Raw genomic sequence first — 15,081 nt, forward strand, 5'->3', positions numbered from 1 at the left:
ACCAAATGGTTCTAGGCATAAAGAACTGGGTAAGTGTTTAGCTTTGCAAAGGCAGAAACTCAACTCCAAGGACTGATTTACATTTGTTTTCTCTCACGGTAATACGAGCAGAACCTTGTTTAGTCAGGAATTCTAGCTCAGTAGCTTTCTATCTTGAAAAAGTATGAGTTGTTTTGATTACTGGATATAAAGAATCCTAAGAACTTTTGTCATATGCCTTTATTAAATCTAAATTATTTTAATTTTATAATTTAAGTACATCTTTGACTGAAAAGTGAGCATTTCCATTAAACCCGTTCCCTAATTTGCTCTTTTTAGGTATGTCGACTTCTCATACTTTCTTAATACTTTCCCAATGAGGAACATAAAAAAGAACTACACAGCAAAGCAGCTTTATCTCTGCCCTCGGCTACAGTTTCTAAGCATTTTTTAAAATCCAAGTGTGCCAGCGATGTTCTCTTGACTTGCAATCGTAGAGAAAGCCTGCCTGAAGACAAGGGTCAATGCACCGCAAACTCATTGAAGTATCTCATTGAAGAGGCTGCACAAACATTTATCATCTTAGCAATATGTGCTTTAACACTAAATACCTTCAATAATTTCCATTACCAAAGGGGGTTTTCTTCCCATTAAACAAATGCAGCTGTCTTGGACAAAATTGCTGAGCTTGTGAAAATAATTCTCAGCCTCTTCATCCAATTAATCTTTTTCATAAACTTAAAGATATTCTGATTCTTGGTGTGCATTTACTCAGCTGCAACAGTACTGACGTTCTTGGCCATTGGTAACCTGGAGATTCTACTGTAAGTTGGGCCTTTTAGCACACAATTGTGAACATGCTACAAAAATCCAACTATAATGCTAAATTAGTAAAAAGACGACTATGAAGTGTGGGGAAATGGAATCAAAACCACTCAAGGGCACATTTGATCCTATTTACCAGCAATCTTTATATATATATTTTTCAGGTTTAACTTCGCATTTTGATCTTTAAATTATTTTCAGTTCCTTTGTCCAGAAGGATGAGAAGTTCCAACTTGAAAAGTACGCTCTGCAACATCATTTAGAAAGACGTGACCTCAAGGTTTGTTCTAATACAGTCATAGAATATTATTTCACACATTTATTATGTACCTAAACATTGGAACATCGCCACATTAAGATAAACACTATTGGAAAGACTGTGATGTAGACTGGACAATGCATTTGAAGCAGCAGGCTCATATCCTTGCTCAAAACCTTTAACTAAGGCAATGTCATGTAGAACTGGTATCACAGAACAGAGCATCAGGACTGTCCCACACTGTAGGCTGAAGTCATCAATGACAGCACAGGCAGGATGCACATATATACGTGGTGTCTTGAAGTGAGTGACAAAACTATTCCAATGATACCCAGATTTCATTCAGAACACAATCACACAAATACATAAATCCCTACCTAGTGATAATAAAAACCAGCAGAAATGAAGTCCAGGCTTCAAAGCACAGAAGCAGCCAGTCCTTAAGTCTTTAGTGAAATCAAGCAAAGTACTTGCAAGACAAACAGCTGGATAGTCTGCAGTCAACCCACTTTGACTGGACCCTAACAGTTCCTGTGTTAGGCCACTCAGTAATCAGACAAGATCTCAGAAAAATTACCAGATTTGCTAGATAGCTTTGATAGTTACATATTAAAACAAGTCACCCTAGCAAAATATTTTAGCATTGACACTAAGCAGCTCTGTTGTTCATGACTCCAGAGTGGAAGGCTTGATACTTCACTCATTAAATAGTTCACACCACTCCTCAAATGCGATTGTGTTGGTAATCCTGATGTCCGGTCCAAATTACAGCAAGCAAAATTGCATTCTGCTTATCTAAATTCCCCCCACAGTATCTATATACAATTTTCATACTTGGCTAGCATTTAAAATGGTAGGTGCTGTTCCACATCAGAGGTTCCTGCCTGTCAGTCTGAAGGGAATCCATTACTATGCATCTCTTGCACTTATTCAAAGGTTTTTGGATTTTGCTTTTACTTATTTAAATAACCACTATTGCTTGCTGCAGAAAACATTACAGAAATGCAGTTGTAGCACAGTGAGAGATAATGGCAAGGAAAATCTTTCCAGATTGTGAGAGTAACTGATAAAATCACCTTAAATATTTGAAGGTTAAAAATACAGAATTTTACACTGTCAAGTTTTTTTTTCTTCTATTAAAAGTTATATCTTACTCAAGATACTTTAATCAGTGCCAGGGTTAACAGGAAATCTTAATTTTTTCCACATCCCCATAAAATTTCAAAGCCATTCTTCAATAGTCAGTATACAGTACTAGAAGTTATGAATACATGTTGAAGAGGAGGCATTTGGTGGGAAGCTATTGAGTGATATTGCTTATTTTCAAAATAAAATAAATGAGACAGACCCAAACTATGCTTTTCTTTGGATGAATTTGAGATTCAGTGAAGAAAAGTGCATCTGACAGAAACATAACTGAGGAATGGGACACTCATACTTTGCAAGCAGTATTTAGGAAAAAGACCACAAGAAATTAAATTATCAGAATTTTATTTGTTACAAATTATCACAATCACAATTAATATAAAACAGAGAAAGCACTGAGGAAACCTGACTGTTAGCTACAAGATTTATCAAGGTGTAAAAGCCTCATCCAAGACTACTACTAGAAAACCTGTGACTCTATATTAGAGAAAACATTTCTATGCATCAAACACCAAGTGAAAGAGAATAAGCAGCATAGTATAATTGACAGGGATTAAAACACCTTCGTGTTATACAGGTTTCTGAAGGAAATGGAAGTTGGAGTATCAGTTCTACCCAAGAGTCTTGTTTTAAGTAGACCTGTTTACAGTTAGCTATTAAGAAAAGCTTCAGCATAAAACACCAATCTTGATTTTTACTTATCCATGTTGTTCATATATTAGACAAGCTATTTCCAAAAACATTTAGATTCTAGTCATGAAACTTCACACACTCTCTTACACTTGCTGCATAAGGCTAAAAAGAATGACTAAAAGGAACATGAGGCTGCATTATTGCTTTGTAACAGGAACTTAGATGAAAATTCTTTATTGAGCTCCAAGTAAAACATTGTTGCATCACTAAACAATTAAGAGTTTAAATATACAATTATTTTAAAAAGTGTATAATATTATACACTTTAAGGCTTTAATACAAGAAATACAGAACAGGGTTTTCGTACTCCATAGCCTTTCTCATTGTTGTCTAGGCACACGGATAAGTACAATGCTCTAAGCAGTCCGTAATTAACATGGCAGAAGTTCCTGAAAAAGAGCAAAATATAATTTATTTGTATACATGCCGAGACTAGCAACTATGAATTCTCTGAAGACTGTCAGATTATAAGCAATGGGATCAGGCAATTATGCATATAATAAATGCGTGTAGATTTATGGAAACCATTGCTATAATTGAAATTCAGTGCAAATGTAATAAAAAGGTTCAATAAAGGCAAATTAATGATATGGTTAATTATAATCATTAACATTACTTGTTCGACCAGTAACACACAGGAATTGACCAGTGTCAGAACACAAAATCCTACTAGAATGCATAAACACTCCTAGGCTAGTTTGTCACAATGAAAGAAAGGCTGCCTTCTACATTGATTTTTTTTTTTTTTAAACATAGGGATCTTTTTAGATTATATTTCCCTCTCCAAAATCTAATGGATTTCTTTGCATAAATTACTGCAAAGAAAAAAACAAAACCAAAACAGAAATGCAATAGCAGAACACAATGCTAGTGCATGTTATTTCAGGAACTGTCAAGAGAAGTTTTGTACTGTGAATACGCAGTTTCCAAGAATATCTAATACCAGCTGTTTGAACTGATGTAGCTTATTGCACACACATGTATAGGACGTGAGAATTGATACAACTTTAAGAGGTATGAGAACACATTTTTTTGGGAGAAATAAGGTGTATCAATGTGGGGCATTGGAAGAAAGACGACAATGGATTTAAAATTCATACCACTATTATGCTTAATATATGCAGACTTTTTTCTTAGATGTATCCAATTTAAATCTTGCAGCTCATTAAAAGAATAAAATTGGACTAAAATGGTTAACTTTTCTGTCAAGGTGGGCCACAGCTACTTAATTGGAGCACCATATGGCCACTGACTACTTCATCTTCTGTCACAAGCATATCTGGCACACAACCGAAAATCACTTCTGACCATTCGATGGGTCAGGAGGGGAATTTTCTTTTAATTTACTCATGTGACCTGCAACATCCAGTCATATGACATCTGTCACACTATGGCACACCCAAACAGCCTCTGCATGATTTGACAGTGACACAGTTTTTCCCCCCCGCCAGAAGGGAACCTGGAACAATTTAAGGGTTTATAGGACTTCAGGGCAGAGTAGCAGAAAAGTGGCACAAATGTATGCTGACACATTCATCCTCCATACAGGAGGCAGTAAGGAAAGATGGCATTAAAAAAAAGAGTTGGATAAATATTACAGGAGGATGAATTCACTTCCGATTCACTTATTCATCTACTAGCCATTCCTGCTACTAGATATTTTAGTTTCAACCCATCAAGTTTCATCGTATATGGTTATTGTTAAACTTCATATTCGCAAATGAAAACTTCTTATGACTTATGTAACTCATCATATTATGTGATTTAAGATGTGAACAGAAATAGACATTTAGCCAATTCCATTATAAATTTTTTTTAAAGATATTTAGATACTCAGTTTTGCCATAGCAGTTCTAGCAGCTGGTATCAAATCTTTGCCCTTTGAGCCCCAGAGGGCAGAAATCTTCTCCAAGCTCTCCTAACCTTAAAAGGGTCCTTTGCTTTAAATCTTCAAAATACTCTCAAAATTGTTCTAAAGCCATTTTGTATGTACAAAAAGTTCCTTTAGCCTGTGACAGGAGTCTCAAATTTACTGTGGTATACAGAGGCAGAGCAACATATGCAATATTACAAAGTATAGAGCTCTATTTATCTAAGTCACATCAACTAAAGGCACTGAGATCATGAGGTTAGCAGGAAGAATTACCATTCCAAGTAGAAAATAAAGAAAAAAATTGTTCTATTTGAAATATACACAATCTGAGCTTAAAAAGTTATTTCTTACTTAATATATTGAGTTTACCAGAAACAGTAGAGCTAGCTATTATTCAGCTAATGTTTCTCAATGGACTTGTTCACCTACTTTTGTGCCAAAAATCAGTCTGCTCCTTGTGCAGAAATGCTTGACATAGAAAATCGTTCTACAAAATACTTTCTTCAGCTTTGGAAAAACATTTTAGAAGTGTTTGCTGACCAGACTAGAGTTTTAAGTTCCCATTTGAGCACTAATAGCATAATAAAATTACATTCATTTTCTTTCACCTTCCTCTGTCCAATGAAATACTTAACTGGTTGAAATGTCAAAGCTACATACACCTTTCAATAAACAAACAGCCAGAGGACAGTGTCCACACACTGGGAGAGTTTAATGTTCTGTTTAATTATAGTTTAAAACTATGACTTTTCCCACCGGAACTGAACATAGCCAATGATTTTCGCTGGCCTCCAGCTCAGTACCTGTAATCATTACATAAATTAAAGCCTTGTGTATAAACATTTAAGGACCTGATCAAAAGCTCCATTATTTCTCTAATAATTTCACAGATGAATAAAGATACCTACCAAAGCATCAGAAGATTAAGGTTTTTGTTCTCTTGGCTGTCCAAGGAGGTGAGTTTCCTGACAAGAGAGAGAAAGATATTTTTACTAAATTTCAAAGACTTTCAAATAAAAACTAAAGAAAACAATGTAAATCAAACTATAATTAATAGAAACTTAATGATTAACAAAAAGCTTTAGATAACATTTGTAATGTTTAAGTTACTAGAATTTATGGAAAAATAATATATTACAAACTATTGGTTATGAGGTTTTACAGTTGTTTAATAGGGAATAGTTTGTCCAAATTTAACTAGCTAAACTAAGGCTTTTTAGATTACTAACACAAATTAAACGTTTTAAAATGAGAATTTAGGTGTCCTTAAAGTCTTTCCTACATTCTAAAATGAAACTTTCTAAGTTGTAGCCTCCCTGTTTTTATTGGTTATATTAAGATAAATTGAGATTAAAATCTTGTTTGATTTATTTACCTTTGCAAATGAAGACCGTTTTAAGGGTTACACATCCTCTGTCTCTGACGAAAGCGACCTCAATTAGTCAAGTCAGAAAGTCTTTAAAAGCTTTGTGTTTATTGCTTCCAGCACGGAGCGAGGTGGTCATTAACGTACCAAAATTCTCATAAAAATTCCAAAGTTGCACTAGTGAAAAAATGCTCAACAAGATGAAAACTAGTCACATCTTTTTCAGAAAATTCATTAGCTATTTTAAACCATTTTTAACAAAAATATTTTGATTTAATGTGGCACTCAAGCAGATCCATACCATTTGGATACTTTAAACAGCATTTATCTACTGTGAATATATATATATATACATTTAGGTTTATACCATTTTTTTAAAGAAGTTGCGCAATGTTTAATATGAGCCTTTTATGCTGATCACTGTTAAACGTATTTCTCCCTGTTTACTACTATTTATGAAGTTTTATTATAAGATAAAGCATAAAATTAATCTCACACACACTGATTTTCTTTCAAAAGTTTATTTAGTATCAAGCAAGGGTAAAACTTTGCTTAACACTACAGAACATTTCAAGACTTGAGTTACAAAATACCACATTATTTGCATTTGTAATTTGCTTCCCTTTTTACGCATGTTTGCAAAGAGAAAAACTAGCAAATGGCTGAAAATAAAAACTAAAAACTAAATTGTTGAAAACCTTTAAAATAAAAGGTTACGCTTATGTTAAAAGAATGGACTAACATATTTAGTAAACCTATTTTTTGTTTAACACTAGTTAATCAAAGGTTATTTTTTTTGATCACCTATTTTTTCAAATACAGTTTGGAAATAACAAAGTTCCTTGTTTTACATATCTTTATGTCCAGGTTGTTCTTTCAACAAAATATTTTAAGTTCAGTCCATCCATTCAGATTTTTAAGCGCTTTGATTTAATAAAAAGGGATTGTTCATAGAAAAAATTACTTTGAACAGTATACAGGACTGGTGGAGATTGGATATTTCACAACATCAGACAGTACAATCAGTATCTGGCATATGGCTGGTCTCTGTAGACTCCTTTTGTTGTCCTTGCAGAAGGTGCCTTGTGTCTTGAGTTGGTCCATTCTTCTTGCCCTACAAGAAGGGAAAATATTAGTTAGACCTCTTCCAATGTTCTCAGATGCTGTACTTATTTTTTCCTTATTTAATTGAGAATTAGATTGTGATATTTTATTTACTGAAACCAAGACGTACAAAGCGAAGTCTAATACTTGAACCATAAAATCTGGGTACAACACATCTATATGAGCTACCCTACAATGCTTTTTCAGCACATAACAGCAGGGAGTGTGACAGGCTAATGGCCTCTATTTAGGGCTCTGGCATTCAGCTGGACCTGCTTGTTGAAAATACAGAAATGCCAGTTATAGTAGCAGACCTACAAATAGTTATGCTAGGATTAAATGAATGGAGGATATGAATTATGTATAAGCAAATAAGCTACCCTCAGAAATAAGTTTCTTTACATCAGTACCAATTTAGGATTAATTCAAATATGCAATCCAATAGTGAAAAGCCTCAAGTATCACTACAAACACCTGTGGCTTCTAATAATCTAGGGGTAATATTGAACTTTACTGTAAACATATACTTCCTCTAAAATGCAAGAAATAGGAAGGCAGATTATAAAAAAATTTAAAAGGGCAAGGGAGGTTGCCTGTTTGAATTTTGACAACAAACTAAGTTTGTGAAAAGCTTGTGCTATATTTAATGCTTCATAATCCTACCACATTTTAGTAGTAATAAATATTAACAAAAGGTAGCAAAGTATTGTCTTAATAAACGAGAATCAGACCTACTGCGCCAGACATCTACAACAAAAGAGAAGACACAGGATCAAATGCAGACTATAATGAAACAGTACTTAGGTACACTTTAATCAAGTAAACAAATCAGAGTACTGCCCCTGAGAGAAAAAACAAACAAACAAAAAATCCAAAAAGCAAACACAGCCGAAAACAGTGTACGTGCTTCCATATCTATTTTTGGAGAATTTCCTTAAGCAGAGACATGTCCAAGTGAACCCAATGCAATCAGAAAATAAGGGTGGAATCCAAATGACTAGGTATGGTAATCTAAAATGTAGGCATCACTTTACCTGTCTTTCTAGTCAATTAAAAAAAAATAAAAAATAAAAAATAAAAAATAAAAGTAACAGTCAAAGAAACCCTGTACTACTTGGAATGGTACGGTAACTTCCTCAAACAGTAGATATCTGAAATCAGGTGACAAGAATTCCATAAGTCAAGGGTCCAACTTCACTATCTCTCATAGAAGTCTCATCCTAGCTACTTTACTTTTAAAAATTTAGGTGGTTGCCTGCAGAGCCTAGGTTATATATCATACCTAGGTGGTCAGAACATTTGCCTAGGAGGTAAAAGGAACAAATTCAAATTTGGTGTAAGGCTGAAAGAATTAAACTCAACTCAGGCAAGTTCCACAGGAATCTGATAACAGAATAACATACAGGAGAAGCAACCTCTTGTGCTTCTTCATCACACAGAAAGCAAGGCTTATATTAAGCAAGGAAAAGAACCCTAGCCTAACAGTAAAGGCAGCTGGCTGAGGGGTTAGGTTTAAAAATATCCTAGCTTTTAAGCACCATTGCAAAGAACTGTTTAAATGTAAAAAGCAGCCTTGGTTACAGTTTAAGGGGAATATTTGCTTATTTTGAAGCAATTGGTCAAATCAGTAGGGTAAACAGTCACCTTTTCATCAGGTTTCAATTTGGTGCCAGTCAGGGCTTCGAATGCTAAAAATACTGATATTCTTCCTACATCCTCTGAATCGGCACCTGAGCTTCTCAGAGGAGGACAAGTTTGGGTACTTCCTGGGAAACTGTTTCCTCCTGGCCAGCACTCAGCAACTATCTGCTCACTATGAGGTCTTACGAATTTTAGTCCAAGGCACCTAATGTTTTTTACATACTGTAAGGATGATTATTAGTATCTAACTCTGCAATTAAGGATGTACTTGAGGGTCAGCTAGTTAAGAAACAAAGTGTATGACTTTTTTTGTATGTGCAAAAACTTCAGTGGCTGTAACCCATAATCATTCTTCAAGGTATTTATAGTTTTCCTCTTAACTTGAGTAAATACATCACTTAATATTCTGAGTGGCTGTGCTTTGATAAACAGAAAACCAATTTTAAATGCAAAAGCAATGAAACCCCCATATTTTCCTCCTTAAATACTGCAATCCACATTTTTCCCCATCAGTCAACTCTATCTACATTAAGCAGTTTCATATATTTTTTCTCCCACCATCAATTTTGCATTCATGAAATAGTCTTAGAAATATCAGGCTTATAATGGCAAACAGTTTATTTTAATGTTGAAATAAAGATTTAAGCTATACATCTACCAAGACCAATTGAAAGTGCTAGGGGACAGAGGAATTTCAAGCAACCTCTTCTTTTGATGAACTGACTTTCCTCTTAAGCAAAATAATTAGTTTAAGCAGATGACATTGAGCAAACTTCCGTATTAGGTGCATTTATCACAACAACTTAGTTGAGGCCGTTTCAGTTTTCAGCAGGAAGCACTTCCAAATGGAGTTCAAGAAATACACCATGGAAAATTTTAAGTACAGCACTGAAGCATCCATTACCCAGAATCACAACTCTTTTACACTAGTTACTAACAATCCTCAAATGTTTGAGATTTGAGTGATCTAGATTATATTTCTCTGATCTCTAGCCAGAGATTTACCATTTATCCCTTAAGCAAAGGTGCCTTTTAACATGCTTTATGCTTCTAATCCGGAACAGATTTCTTTAATTAAACCTGTCACTACCACACTTCTAGCTTAAAAAAATGTGATCTTTACCACTAGCATATGTTTTTTGCTTCATTACACATTGTTTTGTCTCCATGAGTAACCCACTGCCCTCATGTCTATTAGCTACCTAAACTACTTTCATAAACTTTACATAACGACTCCCTGCTTGATTTCACAAGACTGATGCATGAAAATGAACTAATACAAAAAGACCATAAAAGTCTAAAATGCACTCAATTAGGCCCTGATTCAGCTGAGAACTTCAGCATATTCTTACCTTGTATCAAGTTTCAATGCCAGTTGTGCCACACTGGAAGCATTTGCTTTCAGCTGCAAACAGCTCCTGAAAAAAGGTCCTACGCCCCCATTTTTTTTCCTTAAATGTCTTTGAATGTGACATGAAAAGGGTACTTGCAGCATGATTTAGATTTTATTTTTCACATGACTATGTTAGCTAACATACCACAAAAACCTCCTTCAGTATTTTTCTCAATAACCACATGAGGAGCTCTGTGACAGCGCAGGAATCCCTGAACAGCTGTTACCCACTGCAGAACTGAAGCTTGCCTTACGGAAATTCTTCTTTGATTATGTTTTTTCAAGAGCCTACTACCATAGTCATTCAGCTTATAAAGCTACTCACCATAAGAGTCGTATGTTTCTTCACTCAGTCCATGGCCATAGTCATAGTAATCTGCTCCACTGTACGGGAGGAGGGGAGTAGGAAGAAGAAACAACAACAAAGCAGTTACATTTTAAGGAGTCATGTTTATCATTACACATTCTACCTTTGAAAAGAAGAAAGCTTGAAGGATGTAGACATACCCTAAGGTAAGAAAAGTAAGCATTCATGTGACAATGGCAGCTTAGGTCTTGTTTGTTCATTAATAAGAAGAGAAAATAAACCCTATTTACTTCCATTTAAGATTTTTTTCATCATTGAGCCCCTTGTCCACAGTGTTAAATATGGATGTGCAAATTTTATATTTATAATTATACTTATAGGCAGGAAGGTTGAAGATCTTATGAGTCCCAATAAAAGAAGAGTAGGAGGTATAGGTACTGAACCTAACTCCTTTGTCTTACAAACTTCATTATCTACTGTTGCCTAGCATTTTGTCTTTGCATCTTTAAATTCACTGATAAAAATGCAAAGGACAAGCAACATGTTCAACAGAGGGTTATATAGTTTCTATACGTGTACAGGTTCCAGTGTCTTCAAAACAAGATAAATGTACACATATGCAAATGCTATCATTTTAATAGGCAGACAAGAAAGAACAACAGGAACTTCAAAGTTAAAAGCAGAAATCTGCAGTCATTAGGATTCAAAAGTATTCATGAATACCATAACCATGGCCTAAAACAGTCTTCCATTTCATAATGGCATTTCTATTTGTATTAAGACCACTGAATGGAAACTGAGGGACAACCCTTAGTATATACTACTTTTCCATTATGCTTTCATATATCATAGAAGTATAGCTATGTATAGTCTTTTATATAACTGACAGAACAAAAGTCTATTAGACATGTTTGTAGGGCATCAAAAGCAAGTCTCTTAATTATTTCTTTCTTTTTCTTTCTAAACCAGCCAGACCCAGGGCTGATGATATTTGGAAAATACAAACTGATGCTACCAAGTCATTACGTTCTCGGTGAGAAGGAAATCACTGTAATATATGTCCACTAGCAAGTAATTACTAATATTGACAAAATGTTTCTAACATTAGATTGATTGCTAACAAAAGAAAAACCAGAGAGAAAAGGCAATTTATAGCCTTAACATGCATTAGCAGGTAAAGCATTTATGTACAAATAACACATCACAATCACTTCTAAACTGACACAAGATAAAGATCATTTGCTGTGTTTGGGTTGTTTGTGGTTTAGGGTTTTTGTTGTTGTTTTGTTTCTTAACTAAAAAGTTTTAAATACCACAAAATAATCCAGGCCAGAAATAATACAGTTCTGGTGTGTGCAAATGCATATCTAAAAAGTGTGGATGAGTATCTGTTATTGCTAGTATAAGGCTTCCTAAACAAAACCTTAACCAGAACGCACTATGAATACCCACAAAGAAGTAGCTGTATACAACCTAAACGTTATCTATGGTTTGTCAGTCCATGCGATGAGGACCCCAGAATAACAAGGACAAAGTTTGAAAGAAGAAATAACATAATTTTGCCCTGCAGCAGCCAGTGATAAAACAGTCTTTATTTTGACAACTTAAAACTGACATTCAACTATCCTTCCACACAGTACTTGATATTTATTTTAAGGCTGTCATCAAGTTTAGAAGCCTATAGCAGCTGAGCCCTATCCCCACATCTGTCAATCCTGTCAGAATGACTTTTGCAGAGTTTCATTTCATAGACCTAAAATATCTATTAAACAAAAAAAGACTCATTTTACAGCATATAAATTGCAAAATGAATACACAGAGAGGAAAAATCTTTTAGTTATACTGAAAGTATATCATGACCCATCAAAATTAATAATCTTTCCAAAAAGTGCAAGTTATAATGTGAAGTAATGTTGCCTAGTCCAATTCAATACTCTCTACTCTGACCACTTTCATTTGTGCTCTATGAACAATGCCAGCACTCTCTCAATTCAACCGTATGTTAAACAAATGCAAAACTTCAGATAAGACAACTTAAAGACTATGACCCAAGGAAAAGGGCACATACAGATGGAGTTCTGGGTAAAAGAGAAAACATTAAAAAGATTATTTTGTTTCACCTGTAACAGTCTGAATAGCCCATGAAGTTCGCAGCCAAACCCAAGATATCTGAGTTTTTTGGGGAGGAATTACAGAACAATCTAGTACTGTATATGAAGTTACAGCTTACAGAACTACATTTTCTTCAAAGCAATCACCTACTAAAAGGAAACCTAGTCAAAGGAACCTGCAATATCAAACTTTTGTAAACTGTATATTTGAACTCATTAGCTGAGAGAGTGGAAGTCAATTCTATTGTGGGGAATTAAGTAGCTATATTAAATAATTCTTCCTCTGGACAGAAGGTATGATGTCAATTTTTGTTTTAAAAGCATCCTTGACATTTATACCTTTTTTTATATATGTTCTCTGGTATCTCAGCATTCTGACTGAAGACTATTCAAACTCTATATTTCCCTTTAAGGGATTTATTCTGGAAGGGAAACCCTTTTCTTCCTATTCCTTTCATTTCCTCTTGTAGAAAGGAAAACAAAAACACAAAATGTGTTTTTCTTTTTCACCTCATGCGCCTCCCTCCTTTCAGAACAAGGTAAAAACATACCATGGATCCCTTCCTTTTTAACCCAGCAAGACTAAACCAAGTCTGCTTTAAGTTCATAGGTTTTAAGATGTGAAATGTCTTCTTGAAGCCATTTTCTTCAATTTTTTTTTCTTAATTTTTCCTTACTTCTCCAGCTGTCTGCAAGTCGTTTCTCCCTAGCAGCAGATGGGGGCAGTACCTGAAAATTCTGTGATGTCTACTTTGTAGATGGACAATTGCATTACATGGCATAGTCAGGAGAGGTTTAAAGCATTTTCCTAACCATCAAGTAAACAGTAGAACTGCAATCAACAGTGGAGTATCAGCTGTGAATCAGATCTTTTGTACATACAGAGCCCTTGCTTACATCTAGTTATATTTAACTTCTTTTGTATTCCCATTCCAGCACAATGTCTTTGGGCTGACAAGAGAGAAGACAGAGATGGAGAGGGAAAAAAAAAAAAGCTTTGATTTTCCACATCAACATAAGAACTTGGAACGACCTAATGGTATAGAAGGATTAGCAAACAACAAATTTAAGAAGTATCTCACTTGTAATTGCTGAGGGCTGGGCATTAATCCTACAATGCTTAAAGGAAGTGTGAAGTGAGGCTTAAGTAGTTTAAACAAGGCCAGGGGAAGTGCCTGTTTTCTCTGTTCAAGAAACAGCCTGAGATAGACAAGAGCAACCTCAGATTTTTGCACTGCATCACTGATGAAGTAAAGCCTTAGAGGATTTTTTCTTTTTATCTAGTAAAAGAGAGGACTGGGAAGCTTCCTGCCATTTTTCCAGAATGACTGTGCTGTGAGATGTGTCTTAAAACACTTTAATTTAGAGGTATTCAACATAAGCCTTCAGAGGTCTTGTGGAATATGATCTGAATTTCTCAGGCTTTTCTGCTAAGCTGATTGTTTCTGAAAATATCTTGATGAACCATAATAGGAGAACAAATCTTTATAGAAAAACCAAATAACAGTAACTGCTCTTCACATGATGATTAACTCTTAAGGAACTCTTCCCTTTTATACTATGTTAACTATTAGCTTATTCTGTCTAGATGTTGGAATATTCTCTTGGGACAGATACCAACAGAACAGTAGAGTTTCAACCTAACACTCATGAAGATATCAGAATAGGTCATTAAGCTATTTTTGTGACAATCCTAGAACAGGCATGTTAACTACACAGTGCAAGTGTTCTGTAGTATTTCAAAAAAATGCATAAAGGTAGTCAAAGTATATTGTGATTAACGAATACAATTGCCATGGCTCTTTAGATTTGATAGAGGCATCTGTTAGAATCACCATTATGCCATTCCTGTGTTTGAAAGAAAAGTAGTATGGCAGGGAGCCTGATTGCTAAGGGGAGAGTAAAAGGTCTCCGATTGAAAGCTTCTAGTTTACTGGAAACGCCCAGACTTAAGCACTGACAAGCCTGGTTACTGGGTTTAAGCACTGAGTGAACTGAAAATTTCTTGCTCTTCAGTGATGAAAAACAGCTTTTGCAACCAGTTCAGCTTCTAGTAACGCTTACTATGGAAAAAATGAAAAAAAAAAATTCTGCTTTTTCTTTTGCACATTGGTATCATAAGTTACTTTGGGACTGATCCCTGTAGACAGAAGCCAAGGCAGTTTCAGACAGCGACCAAAAAAACCCTTCGAAACACAAAGGGTTCCTCTTCTGTTAAGATTAGCTTCACACGTGTCACCTTTGTCCTTCTACACAGAGGTCACATAGAACAGCAAAGTAGAAAGAACAAATGAGAATCTCTCTAGCAAGGGGCCTTATATGACAGATCCTGACGATATGATCACATCCGAACAGAACTTTCCCACATGGACAAGCCTCTTTTT

General features: G+C 35.0%; 1 protein-coding gene across 5 annotated transcripts in view; it reads right to left on the reverse strand.

Annotated features, from left to right (window-relative positions):
• Positions 1–2,537: 2,537 nt before the first annotated feature.
• Positions 2,538–15,081, reverse strand: part of KHDRBS3 (KH RNA binding domain containing, signal transduction associated 3) — a 113,837-nt gene continuing 101,293 nt past the window's right edge. For 2 of the 5 annotated variants that reach the window (XM_087744267.1, XM_087744192.1), the window contains exons 9-10: positions 10,605–10,663; positions 6,559–7,255 (exon numbers count right to left, since the gene is read on the reverse strand). In XM_087744267.1, the coding sequence (XP_087600393.1) occupies positions 7,164–7,255; positions 10,605–10,663 (151 nt within the window). In that variant the 3' untranslated portion in view covers positions 6,559–7,163. Of the gene's footprint in view, positions 3,292–5,683; positions 5,741–6,558; positions 7,256–10,604; positions 10,664–15,081 lie in introns of those variants that run through there. The other 3 variants (XR_015701369.1, XM_087744081.1, XM_009477168.2) reach the window with 3 other exon arrangements.

This window comes from Nipponia nippon, unplaced genomic scaffold, assembly GCF_047370975.1.
Source record: "Nipponia nippon isolate SJK-2023a ecotype South Korea unplaced genomic scaffold, ASM4737097v1 scaffold_1, whole genome shotgun sequence".
Lineage (NCBI taxonomy): Eukaryota > Metazoa > Chordata > Aves > Pelecaniformes > Threskiornithidae > Nipponia > Nipponia nippon.